We start from the raw sequence: 25590 nt of genomic DNA on the forward strand, positions 1-25590 counted from the left end.
AAACTGAGAATCCTAGAATTGGAAGGGACCTCCGGGCAGGGTTGTCTTTACCCAGGGTGCAAGGGGTGCAAGGCACCTGGGCGACCAATTCTGGGGGGCGCCAAATGTATACCTACTGTATACTGGTCCCTCGATCGGTGGCTGTGAAAAGCAATGGATCGAAAGTCCCCGCCCCCCTCCTCTGTCGCTCTTTTACTCCGTAGCATCAAATATTCCCGAAGAGTCAGGAAACAAAAGCAGTTTTTTCCACTGCGTCATTGTTACATGTGAGTGATCCCCCCCCAAAAAAAAGCTCAATAAAAGTTAATTTGGGGGCAGCTAAACTAAATTTTTAAGGGATGCGTGTGGCACTGTGGGTTAAACCACATAGCCTAGGACTTGCCAATCAGAAGGTCGGCGGTTCGAATCCCCGTAACGGGGTGAGCTCCTGTTGCTCGGTCCCTGCTCCTGCCAACCTAGCAGTTCGAAAGCGCGTCAAAGTGCAAGGAAGCTAAACAGCGTTTCCGTGCGCTGCTCTGGTTCGCCAGAAGCGGCTTAGTCATGCTGGCTACATGACCTGGAAGCTGTACGCTAGCTCCCTCGGCCAATAAAGCGAGATGAGCGCTGCAACCCCAGAGTCGGCCACGACTGGACCTAACGGTCAGGGGTCCCTTTACCTTTAAACTAAATTTGGGGGCACTGGGCAGATCTTTGCACCCCGGCTACGCATATGCTAACGACGGCCCTGCCTCTGGGGTCACGTAGCCCAACCCCTTGCAATGCAGGAATATGCAGGTGGCCCCTACGGGGTCCCAATCCATGGCGTTCTCAGCACCTTGTTATCAGCTCCCTTGTTATTTTTGCTGTGGACGCTGCATATAATCTGGCTATATTGGAATGTGCTGGGGTTTTTTCTCTCCTGTTCTTATACTTGCTAAAGTTTTGCCATGTTATTATGAACTTGTTGTTTTCTTGCTTCGCTAACTTATTAAGAAATTGCTTCTCTGGCGTTTGTTGGAAGTGCCCCCTAGTGGCGTAGCGTGGGGGGTGCAGGGGGGCCCGGCCGCACCGGGCGCAACATCTGGGGGTTACGGTTAGGGGGCACAAATCCACGGGTTAGGGGGCGCAAATTACTTGCCTTGCCCCGGGTGCTGACAACCCACGCTAAGCCACTGGTGCGCCCCACCCCCCCGTTTATCTGAGTTGCAAGCTGCTTCCAGAATGATGCAGTTTGTTTGTGTGTGAGAGAGAGAGGAAGAGACAGAGAGAGAAAGCGGCATACCAACCAAAGAATAAATGGCAGACTTTGGGTGCCCCTGCCGCGCTTTGCGCAATTAACGCGCCACAGCCGGTTCCATTGTGTGGATCACGATCATGGCCAGCAATGATCGCTGCGGTCGGCTTGCTCGGGTGTGTTTTTTTTAACTTGGCTTCTTCCCAATGTTTCCACCCAGATTCCGTGAACTGCCCAGGAAACTGCAGCGACAAGTGACACTTGTAGTTTAATGGCGAATTTTGGAGACGTAAAAGATTTGGATGATTAGGAGGAAATGATTGATAACAGGACCCACAAAGGGGAGAGGGGAAATCCAGGAGATTCTCTGGGATCTTGTTTTTTAAGTTGTATGTTGGATTATGCGGTTGTAAAATTCTAATTTGAAAAATGAACTAAATAAATGTATTAATTGAAATTAAAAAAAGGGAAGGGAAGGGAACTGGAGCGACAAACTGGAACCCCTTGGCTGGCTGGGCGGGATCCCCGCGCTTTGCGCTTCGCCTCCTGCCGGGGGCGGAGAGCCGGTGGGCGCGGCTGGCCAGGGACCGCCCTCCTCTCCGCCGCTTCTCCTCCCCGAGCAACATGGCTGCAGCAGCCGCCGCCTGCTCGCCAGTGAAGGTAAGCTAGGCGCCTCGCTGCTGCTGCCGGCTCTCCCGGCTGGGGACGCAACTCGGCGGCTCCCTTGGGCTCCCGGGGAACGGGAAGGGGGCCTGGGCGCGGGCGCGGCGTTGGTGCGGGCCGGGAGTCCTTGGGGATCTCCGTCGGCCTGCTCAAGACGTGCGCCTAGGCGCCTTTGGCGCGCGTAAAGGCGCCCTCTTCAGCGGTGCTGGAGCCTGGAGGGTGGGTGTGTGCGCGCGCGGAGTCCCCTGGGGCGCGCGCGGAGTCCCCTGGGTGCACTTACCCGGGAGTAAACCCTGCTTGGGCGCGAGGAGGGCCTGGCGACATGCCGGGCTTTGTGCACAGGCGACGGTGGGTTTCTGCAGACGTGCTCCAGGATCCTTGGCCAAGTGTGTCTGGTTTTTGTTAAACCGAGGATTTTGCCTTTGGGGTCTCCTCCTCCTCCTCCTCCTCCTCCTCCTTCTTTTCCTGGAAAGCACAGTGCTTTAGAAACACCGCACACTACAGTATTAAGAATCCCGGAATGAATACCCCCCAGATTTGTGCGGCAAAGAAAACAGTTGCCCTGTTAATGCGCTTTTACCCCTGCCTCCATTGTCCTTGTTGCTGCCCCAAAGGACCATCCAGAATAATGGATCTGCTGCCGGTGATCTGGAGTTTGAGACATGTGCTGAGCTCTCACCCTCTATTTCTTAATTATTCAGATGAGTTTCCTCTATTAGTCACAGAGGGGTTTTCCACTTTGTGCCGCTCAAATATAGCTAATCAACGGCTTTTAGAAATCTGGTGAACTGTAGTGCGTTTAGACACCTATATCATACAATCCTAGAATTGTAGAGTTGAAAGCGACCCCTGAGGATCATCTAGTCCAACCCCCTACAATACAGGGATATGCATCTGTCCCATAAGCGGACCGAACCTGCAACCTCGGCATTATCAGCTGCAAGTTCTAACCAACTGAGCTGTGAGTCACAGAACCTGTTCCTTATACAGGACACCACATTGCTTTTTAGGGCATGCTGAAATACCATGAACGGCCTATTTGCATTCTTTGGATAGTTCCAACCCACGTAATCGATATTCCCTAGTTTGCAATTTCTGAAAGTGATTGTATCTGTTGCTTTGACAAAATGCATACACACACAGCAGCCGCTCTTCTTGGGAAGAGCTGTAGAGGTAGAATGCTTCCTATGACAGGAAACAGAGAGATCTTGCTGAATTTGATCTTGTCTCTTTCATGCCTTCATTGTATGTATTTTTTTTAACCTGTCTCAAGTTGTCCCTTTTTATCCTTTTTTAAAAATTCTACTGTGTGTCCACAAAGTTCGAATGTGTCACACGTAGCCAACAGGAGTTAGGGTTTGTTGAAGCAATAAGTACAAACCGTTTCCGACTTCATGGGAAAACCTTTAAAGTCATTCAGGCTTGTGATAGGTGATTCCGCCAGGGGGTGGATGGGATCAGGGCAAAACCTTGCCTTTCCTCCTGACCTACCTCCAAGCTCAGAGAGAAGGGCTGTAGCTGGTCACTGTTCTGCTGCACATGAGAATCCCATTTCTCTCTGAAAATCTGAGGGGAGTTATCCCCCCCTGGAACTGCACTGGGCTTCCAAGATTTTTCCCTAGTCTTCATTCTGAATGTGAAATTAGGAAGAAAATTGGTGGAGGCGGGGGATATTCCTGAAGTCACATTGCCTGGCATTCATGAACAGTGTTCGAAATTCGCCAGGCACATTTTGCACTGGGCTATTGGCCACTTGTGGCCTAGAGGGAATGCCAGGATGGTATCTACCATCTGGAGGTCCATGCCTGGAGATCCTTGGAGCTTGACTGTTTTCACACACTAATGACACAGGTCCTTTAGAATTCTATCCGTTGCATTTTATCTGCCCAATCAGAATGGATTTCTGGAACCAAAATGCATTTTTGGTGCAACCTTAGCAGGAGTAATGAAGAAAGTTATAGCGAATTTTTTGTTGCTTGTCTTCACTTCTCCCACCCCAATGCCCTGCTCAAAGTTGTGAAGAATATTCTTACGTTATGAATGGCCCGTGTCACCATTAAGAAAAAGAGGCCAATACAGTGGTACCTCGGGTTACATACGCTTCAGATTACAGACTCCGCTAACCCAGAAATATTACCTCGGGTTAAGAACTTTGTTTCAGGATGAGAACAGAAATCGTGCTTCAGCGGCGCGGCAGCAGCAGGAGGCCCCATTAGCTAAAGTGGTGCTTCAGGTTAAGAACAGTTTCAGGTTAAGAACAGACCCCCGGAACAAATTAAATACTTAACCCGAGGTACCACTGTATATATGTGGACTGTCCCTGGGTCACGTGACATTTCTTCTTTAAGTTCTCATATCTCTCAACCCAGCTCAAGGTTGTCATCTGAACTAGCCAGATGTTCAACTGAGAATCAGCCACAGTGAGTCCATCTTTTGAAAAATAAGACTTTAGAGCCGTCTTGCCCCAAAGTGGCAACTAGACATTCCCTTTTGGTGACTGTAACCTTGGTTTAAGGAGCCATTTGGCACCTAGCTTATATATATGAGTTCCTAACACTGTACCCAGGTAGTAGTAGTAGTAGTAGTAGTAATAATAATAATAATAATAATAATAATAATAATAATAATAATTTATTATTTATTATTTATTATTTATTATTTATTATTTATTATTTATTATTTATTATTTATTATTTATTATTTATACCCCACCCATCTGGCTGGGTTTCGCCAGCCACTTTGGGCAGCTTCCAACAAAAGTTTAAAAGTACATTAAAACATCAAACATTGAAAACTTCCCTAAACAGGGCTGCCTTCAGACATCTTCTAAAATCCAGGTAGTTGTTTATTTCCTTGACATCTGATGGGAGGGCGTTCCACAGAGCGGGTGCCACCACCAAGAAGGCCCTCTGCCTGATTCCCTGTAACTTTGCTTCTTGCAGTGAGGGAACCGCCAGAAGGCCCTCAGCGCTGGACCTCTGTGTCTGGGCTGAAGGATGGGGGTGGAGACGCTCCTTCGGGTATATTGGAATATTATTAAGCTCCTTGACATCTGACAGGAGGCGGGTGCCACCACCAGGCCATCTGCCTGGTTGCCTGTGACTTCGCTTCTGGCAATGAGGGAACCGCCAGAAGGCCCTTGGCACTGGACCTCAGTGTCCGGGCAGAACGATGGGGGTGGAGACGTTCCACTGAGTGAAGGTATCTTCACTTGTGACCACAAGTGGCCAATAATCAGGTGCAAAATGTGCCTGGCTCCTGGCTAATTTCAAACACTGGCCAGTGGGATAGAGTTGCAGCTGTAGCTTCTCTGCAATGGAGTTGCTACCACTTTGGTAGGGGGGCGGTACTAGCTAGGTGGTGGTGAGATAACGGCTGCGCAGGTGCCCTGATAGAGCTTATCCGGTGTTTCTGCGTGGGGCATCCACACAACTCTGGCCTCTCTGCTGCTTCACCCCTCCCCTCCTGTGAAGAGGCAAAGACCCCCACTGACGGGAGGCAATTGCTACAGTGGTCAAGTTGCTCCTCTTCTTTCCCCTTCCTTCATCTCAAGCACTTATCTTCCCTCTGGCCAGTCTTCAGCACAACGTTGTTGTTGTGTAGTCATTTAGTCGTGCCCGACTCTTCGTGACCCCCTGGACCAAAGCACGCCAGGCACTTCTGTCTTCCACTGCCTCCCGCAGTTTGGTCAAGCTCATGCTGGTAGCTTCGAGAACACTGTCCAACCACCTCGTCCTCTGTCGTCCCCTTCTCCTTGTGCCCTCCATCTTTCCCAACATCAGGGTCTTTCCCAGGGAGTCTTCTCTTCTCATGAGGTGGCCAAAGTACTGGAGCCTCAGCTTCAGGGTCTGTCCTTCCAGTGAGCACTCAGGGTTGATTTCCTTCAGAATGGAGAGGTTTGATCTTCTTGCATTCCATGGGACTCTCAAGAGTCTCCTCCAGCATCATAATTCAAAAGCATCAATTGTTTGGCGATCAGCCTTCTTGATGGTCCAGCTCTCCCTTCCATACATCACAACGTTAGACTCATTTAATCCCACTGACTTCAACTGACTTAACAGTACGAACTCGGTGCTGCCTACAGTTTCAGAAAACTTGAGGCCTGTGCATTTTATCCTTGCCTGATGAAAGCCTCTCTCTGTTTTGCATAGGTGTAACATTAATTACTAAGCAGTTGGAGCAAGGGCATAGATTGCTTTCGCAGCAAAATGGGATCCAGCTGATCACAGCAGAACATAATGTAATTGAAACCCAAAAGCGGCCAAACTTAGAAGCCCAAATTGGTAGCTCTGGCTCTTGCATAACAGCGAAGGTTGCCAGATAAACTTCAAGATCCGTTCCAGCTCTATAATTCTACGTGGAAGGGATTTGGTTGCCAGCTGGGTACAGTGGTACCTCAGGTTACATACGCTTCAGGTTACATACACTTCAGGTTACAGACTCCGCTAACCCAGAAATAGTACCTCGGGTTAAGAACTTTGCTTCAGGATGAGAACAGAAATCATGCTCCGGCGGCGCGGCAGCAGCAGGAGGCCCCATTAGCTAAAGTGGTGCTTCAGGTTAAGAACAGTTTCAGGTTAAGAACGGACCTCTGGAACGAATTAAGTACTTAACCCGAGGTACCACTGTATTTGTAATGTGGAATGGTAGCTTCAGTTGCGTGACACAGGAACCTTTTGATGGTAACATTCAGGCAATATTATTCCAGCCTTCTTTGATGCTTTTACGCAGGATGGATTTGATTTAATTCAAATTGATTTAAATCACTAGTCAGTAAGACTTGATTTAAATCATTTTTTTACAGAAAGACTCATTCTAGCTGGTATAATCTTAACATTTACAACCAGATGAAGGATTCATTTTTGGAATAATAAATTTTCAGAGTAGTTTTTACAGTTATATCAAAAATTACTGATTTGGTTATACTATTAGAAATACAAAGACAGGCAATTATGAAATTATTGTTTGTATTTGGACAACTTTTCTGCTGTACTTTATTGGAAGGAGAAAAATAATCATTTCCTTAATAACAATTTAAACAATTTATTTAACTGAAACAATAACATTATAGCATATGTATCCATGTTTGTTAACTGATGTGGTTAAATGATTAAAAACAACAACAACAACAAAAAACAACCTTAGACTGATGCGTAGCCTTTGGACTATAATGTAACTTAAGTAAAAAACTATATTTAGAAAGATTTTCCCTCCAAAAGCATTTTATTTTAAAAATCTGATTTAAATTTAAACAAATTAATTTTTTTTTTTTTTAAAGCATTGATTTTTATCCACCCTGCTTTTAGGAGCACACTGGAAATTGCAAATCTGTCTTCACTTATGTTGCATCCAGCTTGCCTGCACTACCACTTCCATGCCACACGATGGCAGCAAATCAGAAAGAATATGTGTTTCTCTTTGCTGGTCCTTGGCAGGTTCTTCCAAGCTATGGCATGAACTTCAACCAGAGCTTTGGACTGATAACAAGAACCACATAGCCTAATGAAATAAATGTTCCTATTATAATTGAAAGTGAAGCAAGATCTTTTTAAATAAAAAAGAGGTCCATTTTAAAGAAGTGGGCACGGGATGGAGTATTTTATGTCTCTTGCTGTTTATTTATTGTAAGTATCAGGCAACACAGATATTTATCCCCCACAATGGTTTTCGAGCTACGTCTCAGGAAATCTTGGGGTTCCTCGAAATCTCCCAGTTATTTATTTTTAAAATAAAATGCTTTTGGAGGAAAACTCTTTTTAAAGATTGTTTTTGTTGTTTAGTCGTTTAGTCCAGTCCGCACTCAGGACTGATTTCCTTCAGAATGGATAAGTTTGGTCTTCTTGCAGTCCATGGGACTCTCAAGAGTCTCCCCCCAGCACCATAATTCAAAAGCATCAATTCTTTGGTGATCAGCCTTCTTTATGGTCCAGCTCTCACTTCCATACATCAATACTGGGAAAACCATAGCTTGAACTATACGGACCTTTGTCGGTAAGGTGATGTCTCTATTTAAGTTCCTAAGTGAAACTAGCATCAACAGCCAAGCTTGCTTAAGAGACAACTCATTCGATGCTCTTAAACTTTACCTGAGGTGGTTATTTTAAGGCAGGTCCAACGGGCCTGACATGTACCTTTTGCAAATTCTGGGGATTTCCTCCCATAAATTCCTGCAACGTGGGGATTCCACGGTAGACAAATTGATGTGGAAAGAGTTCTCTGCAAGTAGGAAGCTATTAGATGTTTAATCTGTCTGTTTTTGCTATTTATTTTGCATTTTTGTGGCTTTTTTTGTTTTTGTGACTGTGGAACCAAGTTCAGCTACTGATTTTTTTTTTTTTTAATATAATTTTTATTAGTTTTTACACATGTCTTCCAAACATTACATCCCATCTTAGAAAACATAACAGACCTTTGGCTATCACCGCCTAGGACTTCCATCAACCTCGACTGGTGGTTTTCTAACTTCCTTTCTAATTTTGCATTTTATTTTAATAGTTATTGCTATGAAATCCAAATCCTAAAAAAACCTCATTCTTAGTCCTCTTTCGCAATAATTCATATAGTTCTGCTTACAAAACTTCTTGTAACCCTACAAGCGATGTCAATTGATTATAGTTGTGTTTCGGATATATCTTGAATTTCTTCCAGTTCAACTACTGATGGATCGATTGTGTGACTGCAGTACATTGTATTTTCCTTTCATTTTATGGATCAGTGGCCTTGTTAGATAGTAAATTTCATGTTACATTGCTGTTTTAGGGGTTGTTTTTAAAAGTCTGGAATGGGTTAATCCATTTTGCATGACTTTCTATGGGACAGCGCATCTTAGTTTTGGAACGGACTTCCGGAATGGATTAAGTTTGAGAACCAAGGTACCACTGAACTGGAGTTGTTCCACTCGCTAACGGAAGACTTAAGCCTTATTACCTAGAGCATGGGTAGGCAACCTAAGGCCCAAGGGTTGGATCCGCCCCAATCACCTTCTAAATCCAGCCCGCCAACACCTGAGAAACACTGGTCTGCAAGCGCTCCAGTTGGAGAACCACCTTTACCAAAGGTGTCATGGACTTTGAAGACACTCGAACTCAGGATGCAAGGGAGAAACGTGCCAAGAGGAAGGCACGTTTGGCAAACCCTCACCAGGATCAACTCCCACCCGGAAACCAATGTCCCCACCGTGGAAAGATGTGAGGATCCAGAATTAGCCTCCACAGTCACTTACAGACTCATTGTAAAGATCACATTAATGGAAGACAATCGTACTCGGCTGCGAGGGATTGCCAAAGAAGCAGCAGCAGCAGCAGCAGCAGCTGCGGAACAAACATCAGCTGTGCTCTAGGAACCAATCTGCTCAGCTAGGGCAAAAGTGAGACCTGTCTGGCTTCACCAATGCCCAGCACAAACTGAGTGCCTATTTCATGGCTCAGAATCCTCTACAGTGGCAAAAATGACAGAAAGACTAAGAGGAAAAGACAACAGAGACTTTGAAAAGATTGGGAACCATTCATATTATATTTGCAGAAACAAAGAAAGGCAATAGACTTGATGGCAGGATTTAAATAAGCATCCACATTATTAGCATCAAAAAATGTTTGGAAGATAGTGAAATAAGATGATGTATTTACCGTATTTTTCACTCTATAAGACTCACTTTTTCCCTCCTAAAAAGTAAAGGGAAATGTGTGTGCGTCTTATGGAGCGAATGCAGGCTGCGCAGCTATCCCCAGAAGCCAGAACAGGAAGAGGGATTGCTGCTTTTACTGCCCAGCGATCCCTCTTGCTGTTCTGGCTTCTGAGATTCAGAATATTTTTTTTCTTGTTTTCCTCTTCCAAAAACTAGGTGCGTCTTGTGGTCTGGTGCGTCTTATAGAGCGAAAAATACGGTAATTTTATTTTTATGTTTTTAAGGTTTGATGCTATGTTATTAATAACTTTTTCTGTTGAGAGATAGCAAAGCGGGTGAAAATAGAAACAAACCAGAGACACAAATTGGGGGAAGTCTTGGAGTGGGGGAGGAATACATAGTAAACGTTAAGAATTTGAGATGTATGTAATGAACAAAAATGAAAAATGAATTAAAAAAAAATTTTTTTAAAGAGGCCTCTACAGTGGCAAGAGTTCTAGGACATGGCTGGGCAAATTAAGGCCCGGGGGCTGGATCCGGCCCAATCGTCTTCTCAATCCGGCCCACGGACGGTCCAGGAATCAGCATGTTTTTACATGAGTAGAATGCGTCCTTTTATTTAAAATGAACCTCTGGGTTATTTGTGGGGCCTGCCTGGTGTTTTGACATGAGTAGAATGTGTGCTTTTATTTAAAATGCATCTCTGGGTTATTTGTGGGGCATAGGAATTCGTTCTCCCCCCCCCAAAAAAAAAAAAATATAGTCTGGCCCCCCACAAGGTCTGAGGGACAATGGACCGGCCCCCTGCTGAAAAAGTTTGCTGACCCCTGACCTAGAGCCAATTACCGAGGCTGGGGGCGGGGAATGGGGGAGGGTTGGTTGGTTTTCCATCGGTCCCATTCATACCTATTTGCTGTTCTCATCTGGTTGAGGCGGAAAGCCCCAGATTGGCACACTGGCTGCCCTCTGCGGAAGGAGGAAATGTGGGTGGGTGGCAGAGTTTTCCCTTCCCTATCCCAGCCAGCTGTAAGGAAGCTGCCTAGGACTAAAAATAGGGTGATTGGTTTTTTCCATTCCTGACTTTAAAAAACAACAACCCACACAAGAATGGTTTCATTGTTGTAGCAGGGATGCCCAAATTCTGCCTTCTTGAGGAATCATCCTCCCTGGGTCTAGCAGTTGACCTAAACTGGCTCGGTCACAAGTTGTCAGATGCCAAAGTGACGCTATCTGCCCGCAAGCCGTGTCCTAATCATGCGCTTGCTGGACACCTTAAAATCATCACCCACTCTTGGAATAACAGGTTTGGAATTGCCCAAGAAAGATGTAAAATTATTTCTGTATGTCACAACTGCTGCTCGTATTTTGTTAGCTAAAAAGTGGAAAACCCAAGAATTACCAGTGATAGAAGAATGGCAGATGAAGATGATGGATTTTTCGGAGCTAGCCGACCTAACCGGAAGAGTCCGCAACCAGAAGGAGGAGGAGTACCAGGAAGAGTGGAATAAATTTAATGATTATCTAGTTAAATTTGTTAAGTTAAATTAATTGAAAATAGCTTGCAGATCCTTAATTGGCTTAGGATTTTATTTATGTTAAGTGATGAATTAATATGTTTAATTCCATAAGGTGGAGATTTAAGGATGTTAATGTTTAAGTTAAATTTCATGAGAATTGGGATTTGGATAACTGTTAAAAGGACATGCAATGAAATTCAACCAAGGGGAAGCGAGGAAGTCACTTAACAAAGTTAATAAGTTTAATTTTCAATAAGGCTATGATTTTTGTTTGTTTGTTTGTCTTGTGTGTTTGTTTGTCTGTTTATAATATTGTGAAAACCAATCAAATTTGGGGGGGGGGAATAAAATAAGATAAAATCATCACCCGCTCTTGCTGCACCCCAACAAACAACTTCATTTGGCCACCAGCAATCCTACTAAACTTCGAACCACGTTGGACTTCTCCAAGGTCATCTCTGCACACAGCCCCTCCAGATGGTTTTGCAGCCTTCGCTCACCTCTGTCCCAGGCAGTGTGCCCAGTGGTCAAGGATGGTGGAAGTCCCACAAGTTTCCCGTCGCTGGCACAGGGATTTCTGAAGGAATCAGGGTGGATAAAAATCAAGGATTTTTTTTAAAAAAATAATTTTTAAAATCGGATTTTTTTTATTTACATCGGATTTTTAAAATGAAATGCTCTTGGAGGGAAAATCTTACTAAAGATAAAGGTAAAGGTAAAGGTACCCCTGCCCGTACGGGCCAGTCTTGCCAGACTCTGGGGTTGTGCGCCCATCTCACTTAAGAGGCCAGGGGCCAGCGCTGTCCGGAGACACTTCCGGGTCACGTGGCCAGCGTGACATCGCTGCTCTGGCGAGCCAGAGCCGCACACGGAAACGCCGTTTACCTTCCCGCTGGTAAGCGGTCCCTATTTATCTACTTGCACCCGGAGGTGCTTTCGAACTGCTAGGTTGGCAGGCGCTGGGACCGAGCAGCGGGAGCGCACCCCGCCGCAGGGATTCGAACCACCGACCTTTCGATCGGCAAGTCCTAGGCGCTGAGGCTTTAACCCACAGCGCCACCTGCATCCCTGAAGATAGTTTCCTATTTAAGTTAAATTATAGTCCAAAGGCTTATTCATCAGGAATAAGGATTTGTTTTATGTTTTTCATGTGTGCTAAAACTCGGTCTAAGTTTTTTTTTTTAAAAAAAGAATGTTTAACCACATCAGTTAACAAACATGGATACATATGCTATAGTGTTATTGTTTCAGTTAAAGAAATTGTTTAAATTGTTATTAAGGAAATGGTTGTTTTTCGCCTCCCAATAAAGTACAGCAGAAAGTTTTCTCATGTCATTTGTATATCGCAAAAATAGCATAATAAATGTGGAAAAATATCTACAACGTATGTTTCATTATTGGTGGTCAGTGTATTAGTTCTTGGTTCATGAATTGGTTTAAACAATTAGGAGGAGGAGGAAGAAGAAGAAGAAGAAAGGGGGAGAGGGGAGGGGGGAATGGTGAGTGGGGTGGGGGTGAGTGACAACCAAACACTATTGTGGTGTAGCATTTAGTAATAGTTTCAATTGTCTTCCAAACTAATGCGTGTTTCTTGTGCTCAAGATTGGAATTATCGGAGGGACCGGTCTGGACGACCCGGACATATTAGAAGGACGAACAGAAAAATACGTCGATACGCCTTATGGAAAGGTAGGTACCAATAACTTTGGGGATAATTGGCTTTTTAAATTTAATTTTAATTGGGTATTGTATTAATGTGGCTTTTATTGGATTGTTATAAATGAAAATAAATAAATAAATAAGAACTCCCCCCCCTTTAATCATGCCTAAATAGCAGTTAAGATTGTTTAAAATTCACTGTTGGCATTCTGTAATGTGTTGACTTCCATCCCTGTCTTGCGTTATTTCTGTTTTTTACTCTAGCCATCAGATGCTCTGATTTTGGGGAAGATAAAAAATGTGGACTGTGTGCTTCTGGCCAGGTAAGAATTCCTTAAGCATCACTTGTATTTCTCTTGTACTGAAAAATTAAGGTTTGCCGTAAATGTATTAAATCAAGGCATCTAACCTGCTAAACATGCACGCTATATGCCGAGAATTATCTCCCGCGTTTCAGTAAATTATAATTGGTTTATAGTTCTTGATTGAGTTCTCTACCTTAAAAATTGTTCCTCTTTCTTTAGAACTTCCAAGTTCAGTTACCATATTTTTTGCTCTATAAGACTCACTTTTCCCCCCCTAAAAAATAAGGGGAAATGTGTGTGTGTGTCTTATGGAGCGAATCCAGGCTGCGCAGCTATCCCAGAAGCCAGAACAGCAAGAGGGGTTGCTGCTTTCACTGCGCAGCGATCCCTCTTGCTGTTCTGGTTTCTGAGATTCAGAATTATTTTTTTCTTGTTTTCCTACTCCAAAAACTAGGTGCATCTTGTGGTCTGGTGCGTCTTATAGAGCGAAAAATACGGTAATTATGTTGGACAATACATATGCTTGCTGAAAACCTACCTGTTTCAGCTGGCCTGTGCAGACGTATTATTTTGTTTCATCTGTACTTCAGTTTTATTGCTTTTAACAGATTTTTATATGTTTTGAATATTTTTTTATTCTTTTTTAAATTGTGGAGTTTTGTTTTGTTTTTAATCACAGAAGTTTTTGCTGCCCTGTAAGGAAGGTTGGGATATAAATTTAACAGATAGGTGCAAATGAAATGTAAACTTGCTTGAGAGTTTGGACAGAGGAATACAGAGACATAAAAAATGATAAAATCTCCCAGTCCTAAAAACCTTAAAATCCCAGGCCTTGAATCCCAGGGCTGAGGATTTGAACCAGAAACTATATGTAGAAAGGGAAAGGGAAAGGACGCCTGGATGGTCAAGTCCAGTCAAAGGCAACTGTGGGGTTGCGGTGCTCATTTCAGGCCGAGGGAGCCAGAGTTTATCCACAGACAGCTTTCTGGGTCAAGTGGCCAGCAGGACTAAACCACTTCTGGTGCATGGAGGACCATGACGGAAACCAGAGCGCACGGAAATGCTGTTTACCTTCTTGCCGCAGCGGTACCTATTTATCTACTTGCACTGGTGTGCTTTTGACCTACTAGGTTGGCAAAAGCTGAGACACAGCAATGGGAGCTTACTCCGTTGTGGGAATTCGAACTGCCAACCTTCCGATCGGCAAGCCCAAGAGGCTCAGTGGTTTTGACCACAGCGCCACCCGCTCCCTTCATTTAATATAAGCAGCCTATATAATATAAGCAGCTTATAAAAAATCAACTGAAACAGACAAAATGAGAAAACACTTATAAAACAAAAGAAAAATCAGTGAATGAGATCTAGAACTATTCTACATGGAAGGACTAATGGATAAGTAAAAAAGGTAAAGGACCCCTGGATGGTTAAGACCAGTAAAAGGTGACTATGGGGTTGTGGTGCTCATCTCGCTTTTCAGGCCAAGGTGCACGGAAACGCTGTTTACCTTCCCAACGCAGCAGTACCTATTTATCTACTTACACTGGCGTGCTTTCCAACTGCTAAGTTGGCAGGAGCAGGGACAGAGCAATGGGAGCTCACTCTGTTGCGGGGATTTGAACCGCTGACCTTCCAATTGGCAAGCCCAAGAGGCTCAGTAACCACAGCGCCATCTGCTCCCTTAGAAACTATATGTACTAAACCCTCATAGCGTCTGGCACACAAGGTGTACGACATTTGTCCCTGAGATGGGAAAGCAAATTGAAGCCTCTGGATTGGCCAGATCTATTGGTCCTGATCCGCAGCTACTCTCCTCACACCATTCTTACATAAGTAAATTGCTTTTAAAGAGGTGGTGGAACAGAACAAAACCACGGTTTGGTGAATTCATTCCTAACCGCAACAGGAAACGCATCTTTCCCTGAGTTGTTTGCTTCCCCCAACCCCATCTTGAATTTTAGCTTTGCTGTTTTCCCTCTCCCCTCTTTCTCTGCGTAGGCATGGAAGGCATCACACCATCATTCCGACACATGTCAATTACCGTGCCAATCTGTGGGCTCTGAAGGAAGAGGGCTGCACTCATCTGCTGGTGACCACAGCCTGTGGTTCTTTGAGAGAAGAGATTCAGCCTGGAGACGTTGTCATAATAGATCAGTTCATAGACAGGTAAAAAAGATGGAGATCTTATATGAGGAGCTAGGCTGGGCAATCATTGAATTAGATCTTGGGCTGGAGCAGAAACTTTATTCCCAAAGCACCCCTGCTTTTCATATATGGATGATATTAATGGGGTGGTGAGGGGTTGTAATGAAAATACCAATTTGTGAATCTGGAACCAAAGACCACACTTGTTGTTGTTGTTGTTTAGTTGTTTAATTGTGTCCGACTCTTCGTGACCCCATGGACCAGAGCACACCAGGCACTCCTGTCTTCCACTGCCTCCCGCAGTTGGTCAGACTCATGTTTGTAGCTTCGAGAACACTATCCAACCATCTCGTCCTCTGTCGTCCCCTTCTCCTTGTGCCCTCCATCTTTCCCAACATCAGGGTCTTTTCCAGGGAGTCTTCTCTTCTCACGAGGTGGCCAAAGTCTTGGAGCCTCAGCTTCACGATCTGTCCTTCCAGTGAGCACTCAGGGCTGATTTCCTTCAGAATGGATCGGTTTGATCTTCTTGCAGTCCATGGGACTCTCAAGAGTCTCCTCCAGCACCATAATTCAAAAGCATCAATTCTTCGGCGCTCAGACCACACTACACATACTTGATTCAGGGGAAACCTAAGTGTGGGAATGTTTAGGAATGTAGGACAGGCGGCCCATGGGGGTTGTTTAACCGGCCCACGAGCCGCCCCCAAACCAAGGCACCTGCTTGGTGAATCCCTATGCGCTGCGCTAAACTGGCGCAGCGTGGGTACTCGCTTCCGCGGCGCCGGAAACGCATCTGTGCAGACACCAGAAATCGCAGGCGCACAGATGCAGATGCCAGAAATCTCTGCTGGAGGAATCTCTGCTGGAGTGAACTGGCCCAGGCGAGGTAAACCTTGCTGACCCCTGCTCTACTGATCTTCTGTCGGCTCGCAAGAGGCGAATGGGTGGCATTGATACTACAGTGACTGAACATGCTGACCTTTCCTTGCCAATCAGGTGTTTTTTTAAATTTCTAATCGGTGTTTTTCCCCACCCACAGGACCACCAAAAGGCATCTCACCTTTTATGATGGGAGCTGTCCCAGCCTTCCGGGCGTCTGCCATATCCCTATGGCAGAACCTTTCTGTGCCAAAACTAGAGAGGTTTGTGGATCTTCGCTTACTGAGTCCGTTGTCTGCGGCCGGAATCTCAACAGCCTGTAGATCAGCAGAAAGTGCTTATGAACGCATAGGAAGGGGTGAAAGAGAAACCTGTTCTGGTTTTCCTTTCCAGCTTTATCCCCTCCTGTTTCATTTAATGTTGTTATTGGGGGGCGGAGGGTTTGCCACTTGATAAATGCTGAGCCACTTCCCTGTCCTTCCTGCAGATTACTTTATCATCATCATCATCATCATTATTAGAAAAATAATTACAAAAGTACACAGAGTAATATAAGATGCAAAGAGGAAGAAACAAGAAATAGTATCCATATCATCATCATCAAACCTTTTATTGGCATCACATACAAACATCCAAAACATATACATATACATATATACAGTGGTACCTCGGGTTAAGTACTTAATTCGTTCTGGAGGTCCGTACTTAATCTGAAACTGTTCTTAACCTGAAGCACCACTTTAGCTAATGGGGCCTCCTGTTGCTGCCGCGCCGCTGGAGCACAATTTCTGTTCTCATCCTGAAGCAAAGTTCTTAACCTGAAGCACTATTTCTGGGTTAGCGGAGTCTGTAACCTGAAGCGTATGTAACCTGAAGCGTATGTAACCCGAGGTACCACTGTACCACTTCCCCAGTGGCACAAACATTTGCTAAAAGAAAGGAGGCAGAGCAGTCTATCGTCACATCTCTAGGTTTCCAGGGAGATCAGATGTCTGCAGTGTATTTTGACGACAAAAACCAAATGGAGATATTTAGCCACTAACTTGGTGAGCTCCTGATCATTCCCCAGTAATAGAAAATGTATGACCTCCGACTCTGGTTTCCATTTGGGGATGCAGAGTTGATCTAGAAATTGATGATGGAGATCAGCATATGGTTTACAATTGAGAACCATATGTGTAAGGGTTTCCACCAGGTGGTCTTCACATGGCCAAGTTCTTTCTCCTTCCACCCTGCCTTACCCATATGGAAAACAAAAGAAAGGGGGGGGGGTTATATTTTGTACATTACAAAAAAAAGGATGGGGGGAGGACTTGTTATTGTAGGTAACCTGCATATTACTTTTTTAAAAGGTGCATTAAAGGGCTGGTGCCTTGCTGCTTCTGTCGTAATTCTTTGTAAACAGATTTTATATATGTATATAATTTTAATAGACGCGGGTGGCGCTGTGGTCTAAACCACTGAGTCTTGGGCTTACTAATAGAAAGGTGGGCAGTTCGAATCCCTGCAATGGGGTGAGCTCCCTTTGTTCGATCCCTGCTCCTGCCAACCTAGCAGTTTGGAAGCATGTCAAAATGCAAGTAGATAAAAAGGTACCGCTCGGGCGGGAAGGTAAACAGAGTTTCCATGCGTTGCTCTGGTTTGTGTGTACCGTTGTGCCAGAAGTGGTTTAGTCCTGCTGGCCACATGACCTGGAAAAACTGCGGACAAACACTGGCTCCCTCAGCCTGAAAGCGAGATGAGCGCCGCAACCCCAGAGTCATCTGCAACTGGACTTAACTGTCAGGGGTCCTTTACCTTTTAGGTAAAGGTAAAGGGACCCCTGACCATTAGGTCCAGTCGTGGCCGACTCTGGGGTTGCGGCACTCATCTCACTTTATTGGCCGAGGGAGCCAGCGTACAGCTTCCGGGTCATGTGGCCAGCATGACTAAGCCGCTTCTGGCAAACCAGAGCAGCGCACGGAAACACTGTTTATCTTCCCGCCGGAGCGGTACCTATTTATCTACTTGCACTTTGACCTGCTTTCGAACTGCTAGGTTGGCAGGAGCAGGGACCGAGCAACGGGAGCTCACCCCGTGGCGGGGATTCGAACCGCCGACATTCTGATAGGCAAGTCCTAGGTTTAACCCACAGCGCCACCCGCGTCCCTCCCTTTACCTTTTACCAAAATAGATTTTAAGAAGACTGCTAAACTAAATTTGGGGGCGCTGGGCGGATCTTTGCACCCCAGTGGCTCATATGCTAAAGATGGTCCTCTCTCTATGTGTCCAGGTCCTTATGGATGTGGCCAAGAAGCTTGGCATCAAGTCCCATTCCAAAGGGACCATGATCACCATTGAAGGGCCGCGTTTCAGTTCCCGAGCCGAGAGCCTCATGTTTCGCAGCTGGGGAGGCGACGTCATCAACATGACTACGGTCCCCGAAGTGGTTCTTGCCAGAGAAGCTGGTCTCTGCTATGCAAGCATTGCCATGGCCACAGACTACGACTGCTGGAAGGAACACGAAGAAACCGTGAGTGACAGCTGCTTCTCGCTTTTAGGTTTGGTTGTCCTTAGGTAGCTAAAATGGCGCCATACATGCAGAAGGGGGGAGGTGCTGGCAGGTTTGTGGGGACACCCCAGTTTTACGGAGGTACGAAAAATATTCAGAAGGGACCCCTCCCCCCTTTTTGGCAGAGATGAAATTTTTACTACACTTTTAAATCTTTACATATAAATTTCAGATTTCAAATTTGTTACACATTTCTCTTTAAACTTTGATTTCCCGCCTTTCCTTCCACGCTATTCTTAATCCCATCCTATTTACATACTGCATTCTGAGAAAATTTCACCTACGACATATTCTTCTATTTCATTTTTTTTAAAAAAATACTTTTTATTAAGTTTTCAAAAGCAAACTCAAATAGGAACATAAGTCAAATTTCCAAAAACAAAGTCCAATTAAACGTAAACTCTTGAATCCAGCATCTTAGTGTTTTCTTATTTACACTGCGCTTTGTCACGCTCAGACTTCCTTCCTTCCCTGCTTCGGCTTTCACAAATTAACACCTACTCCTACAGATTCTTATTTACCCTCCACCCACCTCACAAGATTTAAGTTAATCCTGCTACGGTTTTTAAACTTCTACAATTATTCCGTATATACACAAATTTATTCCACTCCTCTTCGAACTTTGTTACTTTTTGATGTCTAATCTTATTAGTCATTTTCACCAATTCCGCATATTCAAACATCTTCACTTGCCACTCCACTAACACTTCTCTGAAGTCTCGGCCCCACTCACCTCACAGAGTGTTTGTTGTGGGGGAGGAAGGAAAAGGAGATTGTTAGCGGCTTTGAGACTCCTTCGGGTAGTGATAAAGCGGGATATCAAATCCAAACTCTCTTCTGTTTTCATGGGGAGGAGTATTTCGGGGAAACATGGAGGAAGATTTCTCATTTCCCCCTGCGTATGTTTTAGCAGTACAGTGGTACCTTGGAAGTCGAACGGATCTGTTCTGGAATTCCGTTCGACTTTCAAAACATTCAGAAACCAAGGCACGGCTTCCGATTGGCTGCAGGAAGCCCCTGCAGCCAATTGGAAGCCGTGGAAATCATGTCAGACGTTTGGGTTCCAAAGAACGTTCGAAAACCAGAACAATCACTTCCGGTTTTTGATTATTCGGGAGCCAAAACATTCAAGTTCAAAGGCGTTTGGCTTCCCAGGTTCCACTGTAATGCATTTGATATACTGTATTTTTCGCTCCATAGGACGCACTTTTTCCCCTCCAAAAATGAAGGGGAAATGTGTGTTTGCGTCCTATGGTGCGAATGCAGGCTTTCGCTGAAGCCTGGAGAGCGAGAGGCATCGGTGCGCACCGACCCCTCTCGCTCTCCAGGCTTCAGGAAGCTATCCGCAAGCCTTGCAAGCCCGGTGGGAGTTCCCGCGAGCTCACGAGGCTTGCGGGCAGCAGCCTGCAGCCCCAGCGAGTGTCCACAAGCCTTGCGCGCCTGGCGGGAGGTCCCGCCGAGCGCACAAGGCTTGGGGCGGCAGCCTGTTGCCCGAAGCACAGGGAGCCCTCCGGAGGGCTCCCCGTACTTCGGGCAAGTGTCTGCAAGCCTTGCGCGCCCGGCAGGAGGTCCCGCCAGGCGCGCGAGGCTTGGGGCGGCAGCCTGTTGCCCAAAACACAAGGAGCCCTCCGGAGGGCTCCCCGCGCTTCGGGCAAGTGTCTGCAAGCCTTGCGCACCCGGCGGGAGGTCCCGCCGGGTGCGCGAGGCTTGGGGCGGCAGAAGTGTCTCCTTCTGTTCCTTCTCCAGGTTCGCTGAAGGGCGATGCCCCTTCTCCCTCTCTGCGCAGCACCTCTCCTGTGAAGGAGGGGCGCTGGGCAGAGAGAGAGAAGGCGCAGTGCTCCTTCAGCGACGCGTCTGTCCTGGCTTCTGCTTTAGCCCTGCGCAGCCTCTTTGGGCAGGGGGAGCCTTCATCCCGCTGCCCTGAAGAGGCTTGGCGCGGTTACCCCAGAAGCCAGAACAGCCACACGGTATCCCAGAAGCCAGATCCCTCTTGCTGTTCTGGCTTCTGGGGTTCAGAATAATTTTTTCTTGTTTTCCGCCTCCCAAAACTAGGTGCGCCCTATCGTCCGGTGTGCCCTATGTTGCGAAAAATACGGTACCACGAAGTTTGCCAGCATCTCTCTCTTCCTCCCCCCTTCCTCTCAACAGTCAGCTGCAAACTCAAATTATTCAATGCATCACTAAGTTTACCTGAGACCCAGGGGTCAGCAAACTTTTTCAGCAGGGGGCCGGTCTCCTGTCCCTCAGACCTTGTGGGGGGCTGGACTATATTTTTTGGGAAAAAGGGAAATGGACAAATTCCTATGCCCCACAAATAACCCAGAGATGCATTTTAAATAAAAGCACGCATTCTACTCATGTAAAAACACACTGATTCTCGGACCGTCCGCAGGCCGGATTTAGAAGGTGATTGGCTGGGTCTTAGTTTGCCTACCCATGCCTGAGACATTTAAATATTGTTTTAAACTTCTCCAGTATGCAATCCTATACATATCAACTCATAAGTATATGGGTGGGGTGTGTGTGTGTTTTTAATTCAGTGGAATTTGCTTTCATTGTTGTACTTCCAGGTTTCGGTGGATAAAGTGTTGAAGACATTGAAGGAAAACGCCAATAAAGCAACGAGCTTGCTGCTGACTACTATACCCCTGATCGGTTCCATGGACTGGGCAGAAACCCAGCAGAACTTGAAAGTAATATATTTTTAATTCCTCCCAATATCTTTGTGTCTGAACTCTTTAAACGTGTTTCAAAAGTTAGTGCTTAGCGAAAGGAGAGCAACAGATATATGGGTATGCTTAATGTGTGTTTGAAAACTAAAAACCAGCAAATTAAAAAAAGTCTAGCTCGACAAAAAGGCCCAAAAGAAAGCTGCAAAATTTCAAATCAGGAAAGGAAAACAGAATGCTGAGTTGAAGTCTGTTTTTCCTTTGCCTGACATTTTTACCGGCGCCGGAAGCTCGTGATAGATAGACCAAGAGATTGCATTCGGCAGAAGAGACGCTGACCCAGAGAAGTTATTCTCCTCTTACCTTATGCTGTGGGTGCCGCTGCAGAAATAATAATAATAATAATAATAATAATTATTATTATTTGTACCCCGCCCATCTGGCTGGGTTTCCCCAGCCACTCTGGGCTACTTCCAACAAAGATTAAGAATACATTAGAATGTCACACGTTAAAAACTTCCCTGAACAGGGCTGCCTTTAGATGTCTTCTAAATGTCAGGTAGTTGTTTTTTTCTTTGACATCTGGTGGGAGGGCGTTCCACAGGGCGGGCGCCACTACCGAGAAGGCCCTCTGCCTGGTTCCCTGTAGCTTTGCTTCTCGCAGCGAGGGAACCACCAGAAGGTCCTCGGAGCTGGACCTCCATCTCCAAGCTGGACGATGGGGGTGGAGACACTCCTTCAGGTCTACTGGGCCGAGGCCGTTTAGGGCTTTAAAGGTCAGCACCAACACTTTGAATTGTGTTCGGAAACATACTGGGAGCCAATGTAGGTCTTTCAAGACCGGTGTTATGTGGTCTTGGCAGCCGGTCCCAGTCACTAGTCCAGCTGCCGCATTCTGGATTAGTTGTAGTTTCCGGGTCGCCTTCAAAGGTAGCCCCACGTAGAGTGCATTGCAGTAGTCCAAGCAGGAGATAACCAGGGCATATACATGGGAAACAGGCAAAACCATATTAAAACACGTTACCTTTCTTCCACATAAATGTGTCCTTTCTAGGTTGCTTTATATGTGATATTTTTGTATGGTCAACATAAAGGTAAAGGGACCCCTGACCATTAGGTCCAGTCGTGACTGACTCTGGGGTTGTGGTGCTCATCTCGCTTTACTGGCTGAGGGAGCCAGCGTACAGCTTCCGGGTCATGTGGCCAGCATAACTAAGCCGCTTCTGGCGAACCAGAGCAGCGCACGGAAACACCATTTACCTTCCCTCCGGAGCGGTACCTATTTATCTACTTGCACTTTGACATGCTTTCGAACTGCTAGGTTGGCAGGAGCAGGGACCGAGCAACAGGACCTCACCCTGTCACAGGGATTCGAACTGCCCACCTTCTGATTGGCAAGTCCTAGGCTCTGTGGTTTAGACCACAGCGCCACCTGCGTCCCATGGGCAACATAGAATAATATAAATTAAGCATCCAAGATAGAGGAAAACTAAAAATGTGTCTGTGTGTGTGTGTGTGTGTGTGTGTGTGTAGAGTTGGTTAACTCTGGGTAAATCTAGAATTGCTCATTTTCGCTGGGAGAAGAGGAAGGTGCTTCCAGGTGAGACCTGGGAGGACACACCTTTCACTGTAAGAAATTTGTTGTTGCTGTTTAGTTGATTAGTCGTGTCCGACTCTTCGTGACCCCATGGACCAGAGCACGCCAGGCACTCCTGTCTTCCACTACCTCCCACAGTTTGGTCAGACTCATGCTGGCAGCTTCGAGAACACTGTCCAACCATCTCGTCCTCTCTCGTCCCCTTCTCCTTGTGCCGTCAATCTTTCCCAACATCGGGGTCTTTTCCAGGGAGTCTTCTCTTCTCATGAGGTGGCCAAAGTCTTGGAGCCTCAGCTTCAGGATCTGTCCTTCCAGTGAGCACTCAGAGCTGATTTCCTTCAGAATGGGGAGGTTTGATCTTCTTGCAGTCCATGGAACTTTCAAGAGTCTCCTCCAGCACCATAATTCAAAAGCATCAATTCTTCGGCGATCAGCCTTCTTTATGGTCCATGCAATTAGCATGGCAAATTTATACATTATGAACTTCCTTTGCCTTCAGTGGGAAGGAATTCTGCAGCTCCCAAGAAATGGCATTTGATAGAGAGAAAATGTGTGCTGCCTTCCTTGGATCCCTGTCCTTCTTTGCTTCATGTATTCACTATAGCTCATGGCATTATAGATGTAGAACAAAAAAATGAGTATGTAGTAAGCTAAGAGCTAAAGCCCAAATAAATCCCTCGGGACTGAGGATCTTCTGTGTGAGTCGGGGTTGAGGTCCATAAAGGTCCCTGGTGACTTGAACTTTTAAAAGTGGTAATAAATTCCAGCTTCATTATTGTGACTCTGAATCCTAAAATTACTTCCATGACTTTATTTACCTTTTAACCAATATTTTGCCCCTTTACAATTCAAGGGAACTTGTTTATTTTGCCTTAGAAGAAATTTTTTGAGGAAGTTAGCTGTCCATAATTTAGAACAAGTTTGTATAAAGCATTTATACCTTTAAACAATTAAAAGCTTTAAACTGTATTGAAAAGTAACCCTCCATTTTCTGTTTTTTCCATTTTTGTGTTTCAGAATACTCTGCAGCTGTCAGTTATGCTACCAAAACATTAAAAGCATGGCAAGATGCTCTGAAGCTGGTTCGAGAAGATGCATCTTTTGAGAACATGACAATGCCCTAAAATTATATGGTTAAATTACGCAACATTTTCATTCTATCTGCTAATACTTTTTGTTTTGGTACAAAACGTGTAGAGGTAAAGGAGTGGAACATGCCCACCAGACTGGGAATTTAATTAATTGCGGGAACTGACAACCACCCAATAGGAATTATTAGCAAACATTTAATAATCTTGTTTATAGACATGGAACAAGAAAATAAGACGTCATGGTATGCAGTTCTGACAAGTTGTTGGCTCATCACCCATCTCAAAGATGTCAAGGCAAAGGCGAGATGACAGCATATACTCTTAACTACTCCAAATAGGGAGGAAAACAACCCAGAAACCAAAACCCAAAATCTTGTAAATCAGTTGAATTGATATGTCTTTGTTCAGTGGCATTTTTTAAAATGCAAAGAAACGGTTTTTTTGAACTGTGGTTTTTTTGTGTTTTTTATATTTTTTTAAAGACCTTTTCAGACTTTTTTAATATAAATTTATTTACGTTTTTACAAAAGTGGTTGCCTTCTAGATGGGAGCGTTTGAATGGTATCTGAAGAATGTGCTGCTAACCCCCACCCCCCCCCACTCACCCACCCAGTGCTGACAGCGGATCATGGAATAACTCAGTTAGACATTCTAGTGCAACATGCTGCCGCTCCTCTCTGCGCATGCTCCATGTCCCAAGTATGCTTGCTTCAACCGGAAGTCCTTCTGACCCTTCTCAGCTATTCTCTTCTACAGTAGTACCTCTGGTTGTGAATGGGATCCATTCTGGAGGCCTGTTCGCAACCTGAAAAGAGCGCAACCTGAAGCGCCATATCTGCGCAGGTGCGCGGCGCGATTTCACGCTTGTGCGCAGGCGCAAAGCGTGATTTAGCACTTCTGCGCAAGCGGTGAAACCTGGAAGTAACCCTTTCCGGTACTTCCGGGTCGCCGCAGGACGCAACCTGAAAAGATGTAACGAAGCATCCGTAACATGAGGTATGACTGTACCCAGGTCCGCAATAACACTGCGTTCCAGGGACCTTGATGGGGGCCTCCTGTTTGATGCCCCCCTGCGAGGGGCCAGAGTTTCTCCTTGAAGTGAGCATGTTGCGCCATGGCTGTGCATGCGGAAAGAGTCACATTGGTTAGCCGTCAAGGGTGGCGTCGCAAGAGAAGGGAAGGGTATGCTGGCTTCTAAGGGGACCATTGGGATTGCACAGGCGTCGCGTTTGGGAAGACGTTGGCCTGTGCTAAGAGAATTCTGTACCAAACCATCTCACCTGCCTTACTGCGTTGGCTCCATTCCGGTTCGTTAGAGTGGCGTCGGTGAATGTACGCGATACGCACAAATAATATCCCTGCGGTTTATTTCTACACTGTGTTTGTTTTAATGCCCACACTTGCCTTTAAGAAAAAGAATGTGCTTCTTCTATCTAATAAAACCAAACGTAACCTCCTGTGTGTAAGCGAGACTTCTTGGGGTGGGTTAGAAAGAATTCAAACTGAATGGTTTTTCATGTGCAATGAGAGGTCAGATAAAATGAAGAGATTTCACCCACCATAAAAAAATGTGGACTATGGCTGCTTTAAGATGATGGCAACTTGGATACTATGGTGACACCAAAGAAAATACCAGCCATATTAAAGGGACCCCTGACCATTAGGTCCAGTCGTGACCGA

At 45.6% G+C, this 25590-nt stretch overlaps 1 protein-coding gene across 1 annotated transcript; it reads left to right on the forward strand.

Moving 5' to 3' along the window:
* Window positions 1–1757: 1757 nt before the first annotated feature.
* MTAP (methylthioadenosine phosphorylase) lies at window positions 1758–25367 on the forward strand. The gene is made up of 8 exons (XM_079959761.1): window positions 1758–1873; window positions 12620–12706; window positions 12941–12999; window positions 14977–15144; window positions 16163–16265; window positions 18275–18514; window positions 21124–21246; window positions 23837–25367. The coding sequence occupies exons 1-8, from the start codon at window positions 1838–1840 to the stop codon at window positions 23873–23875; spliced, it is 855 nt and encodes a 284-aa protein (XP_079815887.1). The 5' UTR covers window positions 1758–1837; the 3' UTR covers window positions 23876–25367.
* Window positions 25368–25590: the final 223 nt, after the last annotated feature.

Source organism: Podarcis cretensis, assembly GCF_951804945.1.
Source record: "Podarcis cretensis genome assembly, chromosome: 17".
Taxonomy (NCBI): domain Eukaryota; kingdom Metazoa; phylum Chordata; class Lepidosauria; order Squamata; family Lacertidae; genus Podarcis; species Podarcis cretensis.

Coding starts and splice junctions, on each gene's coding strand:
- MTAP (XM_079959761.1), top strand. CDS start 1,838: ATGGCTGCAGCAGCCGCCGCCTGCTCGCCAGTGAAG. Junction 13,000..14,976: donor GACTGTGTGCTTCTGGCCAG/GTAAGAATTCCT, acceptor TTCTCTGCGTAG/GCATGGAAGGCATCACACCA. Junction 21,247..23,836: donor AAACCCAGCAGAACTTGAAA/GTAATATATTTT, acceptor TTTGTGTTTCAG/AATACTCTGCAGCTGTCAGT.